Source organism: Pteropus alecto, unplaced genomic scaffold (genome assembly GCF_000325575.1).
Source record: "Pteropus alecto unplaced genomic scaffold, ASM32557v1 scaffold195, whole genome shotgun sequence".
Lineage (NCBI taxonomy): Eukaryota > Metazoa > Chordata > Mammalia > Chiroptera > Pteropodidae > Pteropus > Pteropus alecto.
This window is the reverse complement of record NW_006438073.1, coordinates 7,056,427-7,076,641: the sequence shown is the minus strand read 5'-3', so window position 1 is coordinate 7,076,641 and position 20,215 is coordinate 7,056,427. Positions and strand designations below refer to the sequence as shown.

Sequence of the window (20,215 nt, the reverse complement as noted above, 5' to 3'; positions counted from 1 at the left end):
CGACACAACGCGAGGAGGGTTTGCTCCAGAGCGTTTAACTAATCCGGTCGACGCACAGGCGCAACGGGCCCCAGCGAAAATGAGTGACACGTCCGAAACACAGCCGACCACATGTCACAGAGTCCCTCAGAATATGAAAACATGAGGAATAGAGGCGACTTTTCCCCAGTACAAAATTGTAGAAAACAAGAGCCCACCTTGTGCTTAATGGATAGACAAATTACATTCTGTTTAAAAATTAGAGTAAGGATGGTTCCTTAATAGCATCTAAAAACTCTGGTTAACGCAATGAGACATGAAAAAATAAAGAGGTATGATAATGGGAAGAGAGAAAAGATCATTATTTGCACTTAACATAATGGAAAAACCAGAATATGCAGAGGAACCGGCAAGAACAATCGCGTTTAATAAAATGATTTGATAAAATGCTAGATCTACGATAAACATACCAAAATTAATAGCCTTGCTAATTATCAGCAGCCACCAGCCAATGTAATAAAAATATAGATTCTAATCACAATACCAACCCCTTCCCTATAAGAAACTCCTGAGGCTAAATCTATTGAGGTTTAGATAAAGAACACTTATTTAAAATCTTATAAAAGGTACTAAAAGACAAATCTATCTATCTATCTATCTATCTATCTATCTATCTATCTATCTATCTATCTATCTATCTATCTCTATCATCTATGTATACATGTATGTATGTATGGATCTCGGGCCTAAGCTGGGGCCGGCGGCTGCGTGGGGCCCAGCCGGGGAGGAGGCTTCCAAGGGAAGGGGGAAGGCAAGTGGAGGGAAGCACAGACTCAGGTCACGGTGGCCTGCCCCAGCGGGAGCCACAGATGCTGCCACCCTCCGCAGGGCAGGTCCTTCACACACAGCCTCAATTTCTGTTCGGTTCTTCTTTCTCATGGCTGAACGATATTCCATTGTGTATATACACCGCATCTTCTCCATCCATCCATCCGTCCATCCATCCATCCATCTGTCCATCCATCCGTTCATCCATCCATCCGTCCATCCATCCGTCCTTCCGTCCGTCCATCCGTCCATCCACGTGTGCGCCGTCCGTCCGTCCATCCATCCATCCATCCATCCACGTGTGCATATATTCCCGAATGAGAAGACACAATACTCTCTCAAGCAATGACAGCCGGGAGTGGGGCAGGAGGTGTGGGGTGGACTCTCCCTCGTGGCCTCCAGAAGGGACCAGCATGGCCGTCTCACTCGGGGCGACAGTCAAGTCCGTCCAGGCACGGCCCCTCGAGCTGCCCACCGCCTCACCTCTGACCTCGCCTCCGGTCACGTGCTTCGCGCCTGCTCCCGCCACGCTGGCCCATGGGGGCCCGACATGCCATCCCTCAGGGCTTCGCTCTTGCTTTCTGTCACGAACACGGTCCCCCCATGTGCCTATCGCCCCTTTCGGTCTTTGCCCTGTGTCTCTGCGTGAGGTCTTCCCTGTGACCCAGTTTGAAACTGCACCTCGCCCGCCCTGGCGGGAATTCGCTATTCCCCTTCTGTGTTTTATTTTTCTTCATAAAATGCCTCGTCATCCGAGAGATGACATAGCTTATTCATTCGTTTGTTCTCTTCTCCAACTGAGACTGCGCAGGTGTTTCGGCCGGGTTTCCGCTGCTGTATCCCCAGCACCCAGAACAGGCCTGTGGTGTGGCAGGGCTTCGGTGTGTGTCTGTTGCATGAACGCGAATAGATCGGAATATGAGTAGGGATTTAATATGCAGAAAAGCGAGCATCACAAAACAGTGGGGGAGGATTAATCGATCTATGATTTTGAGATATAACACATTACAGAAAAATTAAGATATACATCTTATCCTGCGTACCAAAAGAAAAATTAAAGTCTAATATATTTAAAAACTCATAGAAAAACTAGCAGAATGTAGACCAGTGCACGATTCTCTGGAAGGATAACACATTTTAAAGGTCTGAAGCGGTCGAGGACACCACAAAGCTAACGGCGACAGAGTCAACTACTCAACGATGGAAGCGTTTCAGCCGTCAGCGACCCTTGGTTTCAGGACCTGCTGCTGCTGACGCCCGGCAGGGGGGCGGGGTACTCCCGAGTCCAGGTCTTCCTTCCTTGGATGACCTTCAGCCTGACCTTCAGCCTGACCTTCACGTTCACTCTCTTTTTTGGAGGCCGTCTTCCTGTCCAGGCCCAGACCACCTCCTGGCCTGGAGGAAGAGTGTGGAAGGTCCCTGGATTCAGGTCACCTGCCCGCCTGCCAGGAATCCCTTGCAGTATCCTTCGACACCAAACCTCGCCAGGCTGGTTACCCAGGCCTGGTACGTCCTCCCTGCAGCTGGATCCCAGCCCCTCCCGCCTCCTTCCAGGATCCTTCCCTGAGCTCCCTCCCCAAGCTGTGCTGACCATTCCAGGAAGGAGCATTTAAAGGCTGCAGTCAGGCAAGCTCCCACTCAGGGCGAGGTGCTATTTGAGCTGGGTGTTGCCGTGGACAGGGGCCGATGATGGGTTAAGGCCAAGTTAACTGCTACCTTCTCAGCAGGATGGGTTCTTTCTTTTGTGTTGCCTAAGCCCCATTCTGACAGGTAATGGAGAACCTGCCTTAGGAGGCTCGTGGTTTGCATAATTAAACAGTCGATTAGGAAAAGAAGCATCAGGATGACAATAGACATCGGGACTAGAGTGAGCCTGACGGTCTGGGCCGCTCTATCTCATGCTTTAAAGACCCCCGTCAGCGGACAAGCAGGCGGGGCCTGGCTCCGTGATGAACTGGCTCTCTTCCCACACACACTGCGGGCCTTGGGGCGGGAACAGGGGCTGGGGTGGGGGGCGCCGCCCAGCAGAGGAGGGAGGGGTTTTGCACCACCGCACGGTGGAACGTTCCAGAACAGTCTTGCTCCCACTGTCCAACTCGGGTCGATTACAGCTGCCGCTTAAACAACGCGGGGCTTACCGGGGACCCTTGTGCACCTCACCTGTCCTCAAGCATGACCAGCCACAGTTCCGAGGCCCCTCGGAGCCACTCGGGAGCCAGGGGACCTGGGCCGAGAGGGCGGAGCTGGTCTTGCCTGACTTTTGCTTTGTCTATTCATCGTAGCAAAACAACAAATAACAATGGGGCAGTTTGTTGGGATGTTTTTGGGGGGTGGGACGTAAAGTTCTACTTCAATGGGGCTGCTTGTTTTTGTTGCTGGGCCCTTTCTCCTAAAGCAAGAAAGAAGCAGTTTCGGGGCCCCCTTTTCCTACCCCCCACCCCTCCGCCAGCTTGCTCTCTCCTTCGGGCACCTATATTTCTGCTGGTTGACGACGGTTCTTATTCTTCTGTGACCAGCAGAAAATTCTTTCCAAAGCAGGCTCCTCAAAGCTCAGATGTCAGTTTTAAGATTAGAAACGTTACACGATAAATGAGATTTGTTTTTTAAAAATCGCATTTTAAGTTTGCTGACGGCGATCTTGAAGTCGCTGCCTGTCTGAGCATGCGTGGGGCAGACCCCAGAGAGACGGAGGAGGAGGATGGTTATCTAACAGTGGCACTTCAGGCTTCGGCAGACACCTGGGGAGAGAAGGCGGCTGCCTGCTGCTCGACCCCTTCTCCAGGAGCCGGAGAACATGACTCTGGATGTGACTCCTGCGGCCTCCGTGGGTGTCCCGAGGCAAGGTGTGTGGTCCCACACACTGGGCCTCAGCGTCCTCCCTGTGCAGTGTGAGTGTGTGGAGGGTGACACCCGAGTTCCCTCCTACTCCTAAAATCTTCGAGTTTTTGTGCAGACATTTGCTCTGGAACTTGAAAATGCTTCCGGATTCCAACCGATTTGATTTTCTTAATACAATTTTAATTCTTATAACTATCACATGAGCTCATCTATTTTTCACTTTTCTGACTTTCTCTAGCATTTTACGTTTTTGTAGCTCTTTAAATCTGAATGGGCCAAACCAGTAACGGAGAAGAAACGGAAATGCGCACACACACACACACACACACACCATCACTGGACATGATTCTATCACAACTTACTCACTCATAGTTTAAAAAATTATCTACTATTTCTTTTGTGACGCAGGCTGTTTTTTTAAGTGACTGCTCAGTGCTGTGATGCGGTAACTATGTGTCTTTTGCTTTGTAAGAACCAGCCTCTTTTCCAATGACACCTGCTTCTTGTCAACAGGTTAAAAATGTCTATGTGAACACCGGGGGTGGGGGGCGGAGAGCACTGGCAAACTGCCGCTGAGAAGATAAGCTAGTTGACAATTTGAAAAATGGAGCATCTAGTTAACAATCTCTGAGCCAAATTTAGGAGCCGAAAGATAGTAACAGAGGTTACACAGGTGGCTTATCTACGTGATGTTTCTAGTTGCGCTCCAAGAAAAATAGGTATTTGGTAGTTTCCTAGCCTTTTCTCATGTCATTAATTTACAAGAAATTAATTTGATCTTCTTCTAAGTGACGCTCGTGTTTTACATTTCGAAACCCTCGGTGCTAAAGATGCTACGTGGCTTCTAGTTCACCGGTTTTTAACTAACAAGGAAAGGCATGAGAGAAAGGTGAAGAGCTGGACTTTGGATAAAGCGTCAACGCGGTCCACTTACAGTAAGTGAATTACGACGGTCGGGAAGAATCAAAAGCATAAACGTGGCCACCGAAGTCACTGGTACCAAGTGGCGGCCTTCTGGAGGGTCGTCACAGGGCCACTCAAGGGTCCCTAATCTTGACGCGGTCCCTGTCCTGGCCCCAGCCCCGTGCGTGTCTGGCATCGCATGCCGTCACAGGGCCACTCAAGGGTCCCTAATCTTGACGTGGTCCCAGCCCCGTGTGTGTCTGGCATCGCATGTGTGCTTGGCTTCGCTTACGTGGGGCCAGAGAAACGTCCAGTCTCAGCATAGATCAGTCCCATCTGACGACCTCTGGGCCTGTCAACCATGCCGTTAATCTCCCAGGCCCCGGGAAAACCGGGCGAGGGCGGCTAGGCGGAGAATGACACATTTCATCTATAAAACTCACGCGCAAAGGCACCGCGGTCATCACAGCACGTTATTCCTATTTATGTTGATCTGGGTTCCATGTTTGTTTCTAGAACTTCAGAATGGACCGCCACTTCTCTGAAGACTGCATTTCCTCCATGGTTTCAAACATGTATCAGAGACTTGCGTCCTTACCCTGGCTTGGTCGTGAACCAGCTGTGTCATTTTGGGCCGATCGTTCGCACTCGGTTTCCTGTGTGGAATGGAGAGGGTGTGGCCCCCATGCTACCCCCTCCCTGCCCCCGCCAATGTCTGGGATGCTTTGCTGAGCCTCTGAAAGCCGGGTGCAGGCCACACGGTGCGGGGCTGCGGGCTAAGTTATCTTGACAGTCAACAGATAGGGGGCAGAGTTCCCCCTAAATGAGCAGTCCCCAACCTTTTTGGCACCAGGGACCGGCACTCCTATGAGAATCTGATGCCTGATGATCCGAGGCGGAGCTGAGGCGGTGATGCTGGCGCTGGGGGCGGCTGCAAACACAGATGCAGCTTCTCTCCCGGCCCGCCGCTCACCTCCTGCTGTGCGGCCCGGTTCCTGACAGGCCACGGACCGGTACCTGTCTGCAACCTGGGAGTTGGGGACCCCTGGGGATTGAGAACCACTGCCCTAAATGGCCTTGGGCTCCCGGTGACTCATTCCTCCAATAGGCCCCCAGTTGTCCCCGTCCAGCTACACGTCTGCATTCCTTCATGACCATACACGTCTCTGTTTCTTTATTCCTTATCTGCTATATTTTGAGGACTTCAAGTATAATGATTTTTACCTAATTACTAATGACGAAATGCTAGGTACTTGCAAATTTAAAAAATAATTAAATGAGCTACACCTTCGGGTTCAACGCCCATCTACGTACAGCTGCCCTGAGTTTAACGCGCTTCGTGGGGCCCGGTCCTCTGGGCCACCCGTGGCCTGCAGGGCGATGACGCCGACGCCTCCTGTTTCCTCCCCGGACCCCTCAGCTCCAGACTCCCACGTGCAGATGCCAGCAGCGCGTCCCTCAGGTCTGGCCCCGAGGAGGACGCTTGGTTTCCTCTGTCCAAACCTCTCTCCACAACTCCTCCGACTCCGTGCGCTCCCTCGGCTCCCCCTTCGCCCCGAAGCCTCTAACTGCTCCTCTGCCTGGAGCTCTCGCTCAGGACTTCCCATGGCTCGGAGCTCGCCTCCAACGTCACCTCCCTCGTGAGAGCGTCACCTGCCTTTGGCCACTTCCGTGCCCTTCCTGTATTTCATTCTGCGCGTCACGGAGGCCGCTCTCTGGGGTGACGGACTCAGGATCTGTCGCCTCGCTCATCGTCCCTCTCCTGCCTCTGGACTAAACTCCGGAGGGCGGGGTTTTTGTCTTGCTCAGAGATGGTGCCGGGCACGGGGTCCGTGACTGATCCGTGCTCGTGAAACATTCGGTAACGTTGATGACAGCAGCGGCTGGGGCTCATCGCATATGAGCGAGGCCTTCATCACACAGGGCAAGTCGCTGGCCTCTGAGCCTTGGTTCTTCACCCGCAAGGTGGACGCTGCCTGTCTCAGGGGGCAAGGGAGGAAATGCACGTGGGAGCGTTCTGTGGTTTGGACAAGTAACACTAACTACCATGACGGCCGTGAGGTCACTGGGAACAGCGCTCGACTGTCCGACACCAGGTCTGAGCCTTGTCTCACTAAGTCGGTAGCAATTTAATAACAGCAAGAGTAGTACGCATTGTCATCGTTCCGTTTTAAGAAGCACCAAGACGTAATTTTGCCAAGGTCACTCGGGTGGCGAATTATGACAACCCCGACTCGGGTCTCGCCGCCTCCCACGGTGATCGTTAGTCTGATTACAGACCCACCTGCGGGTCTGAGCACTTGCGCTTCGGCTTTTCCATCGCACGTCGACAATGAACCGTCCCTTGGAACTGGAGCCTGCATGTCACCTACAGGGGTCCCGAGGATGGCAACATGGACCGGGCCACTAGTGGGGGCTAGTCACGCCCTTCCGGTGCCAACCCCCTGAAACTATTTAGCCAAAGACGCAGAAGACAGAGGAAAGTTAATACAGTCCAAGCGTATAGCCAAGAGATTCATTAAACCTGAGGACCCAGGGGAACGGATGTTTTTTTTCTACTTAGGATACTGGACTTCGATTAAACATTGGTAAACCAGTTTAGAATCCACGAAAATATCAAATCACGGCGATTCGCGAGACCATGGATGCTTTCTCGCTAGCAGACAGAATATGCAACAACCCTAAGAATGCAGAGATGCAGTTTCAGAAGTGCCGGCGAAAGCTTTATCGTGCCAGTTTTTTGCTAGGAGGCTATGAGTTTTCGAAGTAGTAACATGCAGTGCTTTCCCCCAACCGAACGGACGCAGCCGCAGGAGAAGGCAGGGCGGCCGAGCGGGTATGTGCGCGGCCCCCAAGCGCTTCGACTGCCGATTCGTTTAGAGCCAAACCCCGTTGCCGGCTGTCTTGTTACCAGCCATCGACGGGCAAAACAACCTCCTATTTTTCACATCTTGTGTTTCAATGGTTACGATGCAAATCCAATCTTATGGCGCGTTTTGGTGAAGCCGCTGAGAGACGGTCTGTTGTCTTGCTGTGTCCTCTGTTCTGATTTACCAAACTTTTGTCTTGTTTCATTGTCTGTCACGTAATCGTCCATGATAAATAGATTTATCATAAGTGGGCACAAACAAGGTAACTCGTTTTCTGGGATGGACCACGCGATGATTACAGAGTGTGTTTATCACCTTGTGGCCTCTCGGGAGAACTCTGCCCAGTACTCGAAGGCGCGGTGGTCCCCGACGAGGACCGTGGGGCCTGCCACATTCCCTGTGGTCGAAACTGCCCATGGGGAAGGGAAGACAGGGCTGTGGATTCGCCTGAGACCAGCCGGCTGGCGTCACTTCCCTTTCCAGAAGAACAGAAGCGGATGGACGGTGGTTTGGCACCAAAGGACTCGCTTCCATTCACACAGCAGCCTCTTCCGACCAAACGTCTGTCTGTACCGAGAGGCTGACCTGGAGGCAGGCCCCGGCCGGCGGCCTTCGACCCCCATGAGCTCTCACTGCGCAGTGAACTCCGCTGCCAGGGAGCCGGGGACGCCGGCCGGCTGCTGGGGTTGTGGCCAGCTCCACCACACAGACACCCACTGGTCCCACGGGACTGAACGTGCTCAAAGCCAGGACCGTGAATGTGCCACGGCTTCGGAGGACGGGAAGGCCCGTTCCATTCCTGGCCTCGAGACCCTTCTTCTCATGCCTGCGACCAGAATTAACTTGTGACCTTCTCAGTCATAACCACAGATTCAGATTCCTGTTGGCGATACGAGCTTACCAGCTACTTTGACTGCAAGCAAACCGTACAGACATCATGAACGAACATAACGATATTTGGTGGACGATGGGCACAGGTGTCCCCCCAACCCTATGAACAATCTTTATATTTGAAAAGTTGTTAATGTTTTCAGATCTTTTGAAACTATGAGTCATGTCATTTACTGGATGTTGGAATGTAATGAGAAATTTGAGTTCGAAGGTCACGTTCATTCTGTCGGCAAAATTGCAGTGACCCCAGACAGGCTGAGTGGGTGGGCTCTTGGTTCGGCGTCCAGGAAGCGTCTGGAGAAAATGGTTTTCTTTTGTAAATGTGCTTCTTCTTTCCATCGTGGCTAAGAAAACACTGTCCAGGGAAAACTCGAGTGACCTCCTCGGTGGTGGTCTCCTCGAGAATAAGCCAGATTTTCACCTTTGTTCCACGCGGGGAGGTGGCCGTGCCCTTTTCCCAGAAGTGGGTACTTGCCAGCGCTTATTCAAGACTATTAGAAAATCCAGTGTTTGTAAAATGTCAGATAGGTTTTTGGATTGGATTTGGACTTCTGTAGGACATCGAGAATTCTGTGGCTTCATGGGGCGGGGGACTCGATGACCATCACAGCCTCCATCATTCAGATGAGCCACGAGACACTTACACTAAGGAAAGTAAGTGCTTCTCGAATGGCGTGTTTACGACATGAATGACTATTTCTATTAATGGCAAATATTAGAATAACTGAGACACGCGCTAGCAAAAAAAAAAAATTTTTTTTTTTGCACCAAGTGTGTCCAATGACAAAACAAAACCCTCGATATCCTGGAAAGGCGCTGGGTACACCCGCCACAATAAGCTTTTCAGCAAAGAGTGGCCATCTGGCTGTGAACCACAAGAAATTCTACAAACAACAGTGATCACCAATGCATGCTTTGATGCTCGGCGGCAGCTGAACGAAAAATAGAAGGGAATATTTTTCTTGAGGGCACATGACCGTGACAGGCTCCTCGTCCCGTCCCTGCCATGTCCAGAACCTCTCTGCCTGGCACCGCGTGTCTTTCTCGCCATCACCTTGCCGGCCTCGGCAAAGCCGTGAGGAGCGGTGAGCACTGGCGGCCACTGCGTGTGTGGGGAGAGGTGGCGTACCTTGGAAATGGTTTCTTGGCAAAGAAAAAAACGTCTTGGCTTTTCCAGGAAGTGCAGTGTAGCTGGAAGGGGCCCTGTAAACACAGGCATGTGTTTCTGCCTGGGAAATGTATCTTTAAAAGAAGTCAGGCTTTAACGTGTCAAACGAAACACAATTTCATAGGGAAAAAGTATGGAGAATTTTTCTTTGCATCCGGTCAGAGTTGGGGGCAAGGGCCTCGGCGGGAAATGTGACAAACACCTGCTGACTTGCCGATGAGCGGGGACAGTGGCAAGTAGCCCCTTGAACGCCGTGGTGTGGCTACAGCGTGAGTCGATGTTGGTGAAGGGTCGTTAATGCCGAGAGGGACACCAGGGGGAGTGGCTGCAGCTGTCACCCGAGGCTCACCGACACCTTCCAGGAGCCCTCCCTCAGTGACGCTTTCATAGTCGGAGAGGCCTCGAGGGACCTGGTCACACTGTCTCGCAGGAACGCTCGATATTGTCCGACGCAGAATTCTGGTTCGGCTCTCTGTCAGCTCCTGAGTGCCACGATACGTGTGACCGAGTTTCCACGGGGACGACAATTAGCATTTCAGGTGTTAGAAGACACGGGACGTGGTGACTCCTGATGTTTCTTAGTGATTTTCAGCAGTGGCCGTCTGTCTCCTGTGGTGCAGGTGAGCGAGCCGAGATGGAGATGCCAGCCAGCGGCGAGCAGGGCGGGGTGAAAGCGGCTGGTGACAGAAAGGGCCCCAGTTTTCAGCTGTCGAGGGGAGCAGAGAATCCGTGGGAGCATATTCAGCAGAGGCAAACAGCGAGCCTTCTCCGGCACGAGGCTGACGTGAGGTCACACCGCCGGTCCGGGGGGCCTTGCCCGGAGCACGGGACTCGGGGCCTGTTTACACGTGGTGACACCAGTGTTCCTTTAATGCGATATGTCCATCGAATTACCGAAATCCACCTAACTCCGAGCAATAAACAATGCTGGCTATGTTGTTACGTGAATCTTCTAGATGACGGCCACTTTTGGTGCAAACAAGGACACCAGAACTCCATATTCTTGGAAGGTATCGACTCAGCCCCTCCACGGTCCCCCTTCAAGCCGCTGCCTCTTAAATGGGGCCCTTGGCCCTTATCAGAGAAACAGCTGCCTGCATCTGCCGTACGAAGACCGCGCAGGCATCGCCCTTCCCCGGCGGAAGCTCGCCGAAGAACTTCGGTTTGGAATTGAATCTTAGGAAGTTTTCTTCCTACTTTCTTGTGATCATCTTGTAACTGACTGTCTTCCTTTATTTTTTCCCCCATGTGTATATTTTTCTTTGGAGCTAGGTTTCTATTTTTGACTTACATTGTATATGTTTTTGCTTAAAGCTGTTTCAAATCCTTTGTGAAAAGAAGAGAAACCCGCATATATAAATACTGAGTGTTTTTCTGTAAGTGATGGCTTCTAACGTCACTTAATTATTAAAAAAACATTCCTTGAGCCCCTTCTGGGATCGAGGGCTGCAACTGTGAATAGGACTCAGTCTCTGTCCCGTGACGCTGCATTCTCGTTGGGTGAATCTTACAATGATCGAGCCAACAGCTGCATAAATATTAGATAAGTATGTATTCTAAATACACATTTCGGAGGGGTATAACTCTCCTGGTAGAGGGAGCGAGCGGGCCGGGGGACTGTGGGTCCAGGTCACTGCTACGGACGGGCGGTCACAGACCGCCTCTGCCAGGGGATGTCGCCGGCACAGCGTCTGGCGTGAAGACCTTGGCGAGAGCGGTCGGGGCAGAGGGAGGCGTGAGTGCCGAGGTCCCGAGCGAGGTGCCGGCTTGGTGTGGCTGAGAACAGCAGGCTGTCCCGTGGGGCTGAAGAACGCTGACTAGTGACTACTGCATCGGAGAGGGAGGAGGTGGACCCGAACGCCGAGGGCCACACGGCGCTGCGTCTTGCACGCGACGGTAAGGACACTGAGATGCATCCTAAATGTAGCGAACGTCGTTGGAGGGTTTGAAGCGAGAGAGAGACACGATCTCATGGAACTCTGAGGAAGACCACTCTGGCGACGGAATGGAGAACGGACTGTAGTGGACGCGGGGTGTCCCGAGCTGCCGCGGCGGCAGTCCAGGCGAGAGGCTGCGGAGGAAGGGCTCAGGGCGGCCGGAGCCACCGAGATGAAAAGGTGGAGCGTTGACGGGTCACTGCAGAACCTGGACGGAGGAGGGGAAGGGCGGGGAGGCTTCGGTTCTTGGTAAGTGGGTGGATGGCGGTCCCACTTACATAGATGGGGGCAGAACATGTCCAGGGGCCCAGCCGAGAGTTGTCCTGAATACGTTTGGTTCGAGATGCCTACTGGGCCACCCAGAGCAGCTGTTGATGAGGAAGCTGGACATTTGAGTTAGAAGCTCAGAGCAGAGGGTGGAGCCATCAGTGTACAGATGCTATCGAAGGCTATAGGGCCGAATGAGATATCCGAGGAACGAGTCAACAGAGAAAGAACAGGACCGACCGGGGTAGGGGCCCCCTGAACACTCTGACTCATCCTTTTTCCTTAGCGAGAGCCCCTGCAACTAACTACGGTAACACGTGGTTATCCAGACCCGTACGGAGACGCCCGGTCTGGGTAGACCGACTATTTTTTGAATGAACAAAGTCATACTTAGCCAGAGTCTTCCCTGGTTAATATGAAGAGCACCCCCGGCTTGATAATCCGCTATATTAAATTTAGCTTTAGGCTATAATTATAATTCAGATGGAATAATATATTTCTGAAAGAGCAACAGTTTATAATCTAGAGTTGATTTAAGTTAAAAAGTGCTCCCAAAGGAGACTCTAAAAAATAAAGCCCTAATGATCAACCCCTGAATGCACGTGCGTACCCTCAGGTAAAAGTAACTTCTGTAATTTCTTGTTTTCTTTTGTTTTGAGTTCATTATAAATGCACGAAACGTTCAAAATTGATATCATTTGTTGGAGAGTTTAGTCTGCGAAATAGAAACCGACTTAAAGATCGGACTTTTAAAAGTGACGATGGTAGAAAATGGCAGAAAAAAAAGGGAGGACGTCTCGGCTTCCACAGGGCGGTCAGCTTCTTCGGAGACGGGTTAGTGAAAAGAGAAACATATTCGAGCATTTATCTTTCTCTATTGAAACCTCCACCATTTGAATAACTCTGTAGTTTCTTAGTGGCCAAAATACTTCATTTGCCAACGTCGAAATCTCCCTTTATGGAACCACTATTGTTTGAGAAATACCTTCATTTTAGCGCTGTTTACTTTTACTCTCTCAAAAGATGACATCAAAATGAAGAATGAGTTTAGCAACTGAATGCGCTGGTGCCTTTAGAGGTTGGCTGTATCGAAAAACGAAGAAACGTTTCGTGCAGTCCTAAATTAGATACGCAAAGTCACGACAGCGGCTGGACTTCTGGATTTGGTGTCAGCTGAACTGATCGGGGCAGGGGGTCTTATGGGGTGAACTATGGAAGGTCCTGGGCATCCTTTCCTAAAGTACATGTCACAAACAACAAGGACTTTCTTTTGTAAATGGAAGCACATGCTAAAGGAAGGCAAGTCATTTCTGTGACATAGGGGACCTTCAATGATCTGTACGAGAGCAAGGCACCGTGCTGTATTTTCAGAGTCTAAAGCGTGCACATCTGAGGTCCCTTTGGCCCAATATTACAGAATATTACAGAAAATACTAGATGGTTCAAGGATAGATCCTTGATGAAGGCCAAATAGAAAAGCGCTATCCATCAGCTCTACCAAAACTAAATGTAACTGAAAAAAATTAAGGGACAGATCTAAGGAAGGAGTTTTTTCTTTCAGAAAAAACAAAGAGCTACTAAAAACAATTTAAATAAAAGGTATTAAATGAAATGGTCTATCTTGTTCTATATAATAAAATGAAGAATCCACTGCAGATTAGGACACTTTGGCCTGTTTGAAACACAGTCATAATCCATGCTAAAAGCATTTATCTTTGTGAATCACTGAATGAGCACAAAAAAATGGCCAAAGACATCACAGAAAAAACCCTCAACTTAGTCAAATTAGAGACCATAAATATAATAATGCTTTGTTAGACACTTACGCATCAGTAAATGTTTGCTTATTCTGACTATGTTTAGTTTTTACACAGACTTTAACAGCGATCACAGGTCCTGTTTACTTAACCAGTGTGCGGTGGGTCTTACAATGTCAGTTACCTATTTTCAACAGCTGGGCCTTGGGAGCCCAGGTTAAATCTCTCTCAAAAAACAAACAAACAAACAAACAAACCCATCCACAGTTAAGACAATTATTTACCTTCTAAATGAGCTATAACAAAATTTCAATTAAATTAGCATTTCAGGGTTTGACTCAAATTTTCTTGGTCCTTAAGCATCTTTAGCTGTTTTAGAGGATAGATAGGCATGACCAGGTCCAGACCTCGGAGGAGACCCCTGGGATGGGTCACATGGTGACTAGGACCCCAGGAGGACACACCATCCCACTTGCCCCTTGGTGTGCGTGCATGTACCCCTATGTGTGCGTGTACCCCCGTGTGAGCACATGTACCCCCGTGTGAGCACACATAGACTGCCTCTATCTACGCAGCCTTAGAGATGAAAAGACCCGTTTCTGACCAACACAGCGACTTGAGAGCTCGCAGGTGGCATTTACAAAACCACCCCCGTGCACCCGCAAGGCGAATCCAGAGTACTCGAACACCCGCACACTTAACGGCTTTTTACCAGAGCTGTAAGTTGGTGCCAGGCTCGTGCCAGGTCTCGTTCCGTGTGGAACTTAGGTCTTCACTGTGCACGTGTGGCAGTGTCAGCTACAGCCAGCTGCAGAGCGGAGCCAAGGGTTAGCCATGTTTGTTTAGTAACAGGGCCAGGAGTGGAACCAACGGCACCAGTCACTAACGCGTCGCCTAAGTGATGGCTCCCGGACCACACCTCTTGGGGACACAGAGAAGTCCAAACTTGGGGCGGGACCACGGCTGGCCTCTCTGTGTTACTTCGTTGATCCAAACGAATATTGATCCAACCCAAAAAACACACTTAATCAAATACGCCCTGTATTGGTAGGGGAAGAAAAAAAAGACGATTGTTTTCAGACTCATCCACCAGCAAAACAATGCTCATTTCAACTGCAATTTGCAATTCATGATTGAAACCCATTTACACGTTGGTAGAGGTCTGAACTCATTCGAACACGAGGAAAGTAATTCTCCGTAATGTTTGGAGACATCATCTCCTCGAGTAAAAAGAAATTTTTTTTTCGCTCGAAGCCTGAAGACATTCATTGCTATAAATGACACAACTCCTTAATCTGTTACGTATTTGACAGGTGCTGCGGCTTATGCATATTTAATTTCTCTACAGTTACTTGATTAACTGAATCCATCGAGGCCAACACATCTTGGATGAGCAATCCTGATTTTCCTTATTGTCAATGTTTGCTAAGCCATAGGAAAATGTGATATTACCCCATCACCCGTCTGTGTCTGATGCTAAAAATAATGCTTCTTCGGTCTTTTATTAGAAGAGATATTTCATATAACCAAAGAAAGAGAATCGATCCCTAAGAATCGAGAGTCAAGTGCTACAACGATGATAGCCTGCCAGTCGCCAAGAGACCCTCTCCAAGCGCGTCCTGAATGCACTTGTGCTCCTTGGTAATTCTCACTTGTTACACACATGCCGCATTAATGAATAGAATAATGGTGCTGGTTTATCTGTTTCGTGATGGGCTTTTAGTGCAATTCGTCAGATGATGATCGTTTCCCTACGAATGCTGTAAGGAGGAGGAAGACGGAATTCCCACTCAGCAGACCTCACAGGCAGGAGAAAGGGCTTCGCTGTGAAGAGACCTCACTTCATTTTCTGACTTCCGCTCCCATGACTTCTGTTGAGTGGGTGAAATCGGTCACATAGTACAGCTCGAGGATAAGCTAAATTTTTTTTTTTTTTTAGAGCTTTGGCTCACATCGTTGGTCAAAAAAAGCCTTTTTAACTTGAATAAACCAGTTAGGCAATAGCGTTGTTGTTTCTGAGTCAGAACCCACTCTCGCCTCTTCCCTACCCTGCCTTTCCTGCCAGGCTTATTTGAAAATGGAGATGAGCATCGCAAGTTCCCGATGGGGCTGAGCTTGGCCTTAGAATCGAGACTTTCTGCTCTTATTTCCCCAGTCCCCGTTTTTCGGCTTTATGTGTGGCCGCTAACCTTTCACCCAACATTTATTCTGCTTTCTGGTTCCCGATTGGTTCCTGGAACCCAAGCCAACAACGCGCTCTAAATCGACGGATGTAAACACACACCTTAACTCGGAGTCCTCAGCAAGCAGCCGCCTCGGCCAAACTTCATGTTGGTTCCCAGCTCTTTCCCCAGATCGGGCCCATCCTGGGTCTGCCCCGACCCCGGCCGCTCTGTCTCTCTAGCTGCTGGCTTGTCCCTCTCTGTGCCTCACCCGACAGCCCAACAGTCCCCCCACCTCCCATGTCCCGTCAAGTTGGGAGTCCCACGAGAAAGTCACCTGGAGCCTTGGCTGCGTCCTCCCCATATGGGACTGGCCGCCTGACCATGGATGGGCCGTGTGTTACACACGCGCACGCACGTTTTGTTCTGTTAAAGTTGGAATGATCATAAAGTTAAAGACTTTGCTCTGCTTTGTATTCTAACCGTGAATCCTTTCTGGATTTCTTCGTGTGAAAATCTAATAGAGGTTTGTGAAGATAAAGTGAGATCGTGTCAAAAATATAAATGTCCAGTTGATCTTTTACTGATTTCCTCCCAATGAGAACACATTCAATGAGACTTTCTCAGCGTGTTGGTTCAACCCCAGCTGTCACCTTTTCCCCCCTGATTGAGTTAATGAAATCGACATGGTTTATAAAATCTTTCTTTTTTTTTGACAGAAAGCATGCTTCAAAATATCAAACATCAACTTCTCTATGTAATTTCCATTAAGAATTAAAGAAAGATTGGCAGATAAATATATCAAAGACATTCTTAAGTTGCCTTTCATGGGGAGTTAAAAAACGTTAAAAACATAATCCAACTTTTTCTTCTGTAAAATTTCGAATACACGTCACGAGAGATCATTCTGGAACACGAATACTTGCAGAAAAAAAGGAACGAAAGGAGGAGACACACATTCGCAGCCTGTGAAAACCCTGCTCTCCACCAGTTTACCTAAGGGGAGCGGCTCGCTCAAGGCCACCCAGCCAGCGGGGGCGGAGCTGGCACGTGGGGGCAGGACCGTTGGCTGGCGCCCACCGGAGGCCCTTCTTCTGTACCACGCACCCCTCACCCCCGTGGCGACACCCACCCACCAAGAGCGCACATAAGGAGTGGCGGATAAATGAACAAGAAGTTCTAGGTCGTATGGCTTCTACATCTGAAGAAGCGCAGCCTTGCAAGTGTCTCGAATCAAAACAGGAGTCAAAACGAGGAAAATAGGTGTTTGGGATTATTAATCTGAATCACACTGAGAGCACAGCCCGAGGCGGAAGGTCGTGAGCAACAGTGCAGCGGCAGGAAGGCGGTCCCTGGCGATGGCGACGGTGCAGACAGGGTCCCGGGTGGTGGAGCCACAGAAGGTTCCAGAGGCACTCCCCAGCCCGGAGAGGTGAGGTGTTGCTACAAAGGCGAGCGGACGTGCTCCGCCAACCCTCCGGCCACCCCGATCTCATTCTGTCTTCATTTGCAGACGCCAGAATTCAACACCAAAAGCCGCATTAAATGTTACAGCTTTTATGAGCGCTCCATGGAGAAGGCAGTGGAGCGCTGTACGCTGAACAGCCGACCTTTCCCTGACCCTTAAAAATAGTTCTGCTCTTTTCTTAAATTTCTTCTCCCCATGACAGCTTCCGATCCCACGGCTTCCTCCCTAACGCACCTCCACCCCCGCCTGGCCCCCCGAGCTTCTCAGTCCTCCTCAGAGACACCTCCCTCCCCGCCCTCGGCAGAGTCCCACTCGCCAGCAAAGGCCTGGCCGACGCCTGGGGTTTAGCCAAGGTGGGAGCCCCACTGTCCATGAGCACATTCTTAGTGTGGGAGTGTGGGTGTGAGTGTGGGTGTGAGTGTTGGTGTGAGCATGGGTGTGGGTGTGAATGTGGGTGTGGCTGTGGGTGTGAATGTGGGTGTGGGTGTGAGTGTGGTTGTGGGTGTGGCTGTGGGTATGAGTGTGGTTGTGGGTGTGGCTGTGGGTGTGAATGTGGGTGTGGGTGTGAGCATGGGTGTGGGAGACGGTGATGAGTCGGGCTGCGTGCACTTTGCCTGGCGATGGCAGGGGGGTCAGAGTTGACCGGAGGGGCATCTGCTTTAGTGGGCAGAGGCGGCCAGGCGTCCGGCGGGGAGTCTTGGCCGTGACGCTGACAGAGCTCGTCTCACACACGTGATTCTGGGGAGAGGCTAGTGATCAGGAGCGTAGCTTCTGGGGTCCTCTTAGGAAGGTCGTCCTTGAGACCAAGAGCAGTTGAGTGTCCCGCAGGCAGCACCTGCCGAGTGCCGACAGCATCGGGGGCCATCCTGGGCAGACACTCAGACGCCTCCTCGACAGAATTCCTGAAGGCTAGGAAAGTAACAGTATCTTGCATCTCAACCATTGCTTTATTTGGTCATCACGACGACCCAAGAAAAAATATTACAGCCTCATTTTATAGATGAGGAAAATACTCAGAGTAAGTGCCTTGTTTAAAAGCCATTGATCCAGGGGGTGAGATTTGGATTTTGAAACGCTTTCTTTCGATGCATTTAATAAACGCGCATCGATCCCCTGCTCTGCGCCGACCACCAGGCCAGCTGGGGAAACAGACACGGCCCCGCACCGTCATCTGTCGGCGGAGACACCAACCAATCTCGCCGGTGATCGCATGTCAAAAGTGGTGCTGGAGTCTAGGATGAGTTAATTCAAGTATGAGGGGCAAGGGAGAGAGAGCAATCGATAGAAATATAGGCGAGATGACATTTGGGGGAAGCTTTTTACATGAGGGAAATTTTCTGGGAAATCTATTCCATTCTATAATACTGAGAAAAATTAAGAATTAAAGTCAATAGAATGCAAAGAAGAGTTATCCAAAGTATAACAGAGACCGTGAAATTCCTTGATGATGGGCGTGGGAAGTGTTTCTTCTTTATTCTGAGAACCTCCCCCCCCATCCCCTCCCATGGCGGCCCCGGCGAGGACGCCCCCCGTGGCAGCTGAGATGAAAAGGCACCTTCGGATCAGAGTGAGAGCAGAAAGAATCTATGTCTATTACTTCTGCTGCCATTACACCGGCACTGGACACTTATTTCCTCTCCTAGAAACTAGACCCAAATTCTGTAGGGCCCTGGCTTTACAGTCTTCCCTTCCAGTGTAATGCTGGGTGATAAATTTAATCAAAATATCACCAATATGTGCCTCTATGCGAGAGGTGAGTTTTGAGTTCTGGAACTGAGGGGATTTCATTATTTACTCTTTTACATAAAACTCACCCACTGAAATGTTTTCCTAAATCGGTACGTATTTTTCTGTGTAGGATAATGGAATAAAAGGGAACAATGCAGAATCTTTGTTTCATTTAAAATACAATACATTGTTCATCATAGGAATATGCAAATTTTGGTCATAAATTTAACCGTGGAGTAAAATTAATTCTGATGTTACTCTAGACCATCGCCAAACACTTCCTTTCTCGGTTAACCAGAAAGGAATTGTCATTGCAATCTTACATAAAAGGTTTCGTAAGACTACCTGCCACAGGTGTTCCTGAAGGCATATCCTTTATTTAAATACTCAATAAAAGCATTTTAGCAGCAAACAAAATGCATATATCTTATGGCAAGAATAAATAGCATTTAAAATATAAATAAAGGATTTTCTCATTGTTGTCAAACAGGACAACGGCAGCAGGCAACTACCATCTTCAATTTGCGACGTGGCTTAGAATCCAAGGCAAAACAGGCAGCAATAATCTGCGAAATTGAGTAACGTGAGCCTTTTTGTGGCAGAATCTACAAAGAAAGAGTTTTCAAGAGAAAATAGGTTGTAAAGTGATTAATTTGTGACCTTAAACGAACGTAATTTATGGCATTTCGATTTCTTTTCACAAGAACTATCTTATGAGGACAGAAATATGGCTTTGGAGGCATAGGGCTGGGATGACAAAGAGACCGCTCCACTCACTTTGTCTCCAAAGAACATTACTATTTTCTGAGTGATGTTGCTGTTGGCCTCACATTCATCCTCAACAGGAGTCTAGCATTTTTGTTTAGCTCAAGCAAAAGAAAAAGCAGCAACTGAAGCTGCGTTTTCTCCCTATTTAGTAACAGTCAAATTAGCTCTGTTGATAGCAAACGTTTATACAGAAAACATTCACTAAGACAGAAATCCGTTTCTGTAAGGCTGCATCCCTCAAGAAAGTAAAACTACTGTAAATCAGGATGCCTGTGATCCCAAGATTATTTTATGAAACAATCACGTGACCAAAGATTAGCGTGCCAGACGAAAGCTATGGAAGCCAGCTGTCTGCCCCCCAAAAGAAAAGCCCACCCACTTATCAATTAACCAAATACATACTGCGTATTTAAGGCTGAATAAATTGATCATGCTAATTGAAAGGAGGAGCTCCATATAACTGTATCTCAAAACCATTTTATCTATAATCCACCGACCACTCAATATCCCCTTAGAAAGACCAAACGCCTGGCATAGGGGTCCATACCCTCCCTCTCCTCCGGCTGTCTCTGCGATAGGCGTCTCTAATTCATCATGGCTCTTCATTATTCTGAGGGGGGGTACTTTCCCCTCGGAATCTTGTATGACATA

At 49.5% G+C, this 20,215-nt stretch overlaps 1 protein-coding gene across 2 annotated transcripts in view; it reads right to left on the bottom strand.

Annotated features, from left to right (window-relative positions):
- Positions 1 to 20,215, bottom strand: part of PACRG (parkin coregulated) — a 432,512-nt gene that overhangs the window by 46,179 nt on the left and 366,118 nt on the right. The window contains exon 8 of one of the 2 annotated variants that reach the window (XM_006915042.1): positions 2,049 to 2,098. The exons of the other annotated variant lie outside the window; for it this stretch is intronic. Coding sequence (XP_006915104.1) covers positions 2,049 to 2,098 — 50 coding nt within the window. The remainder of the gene's footprint in view (positions 1 to 2,048; positions 2,099 to 20,215) is intronic. 2 annotated transcript variants of the gene reach the window in all.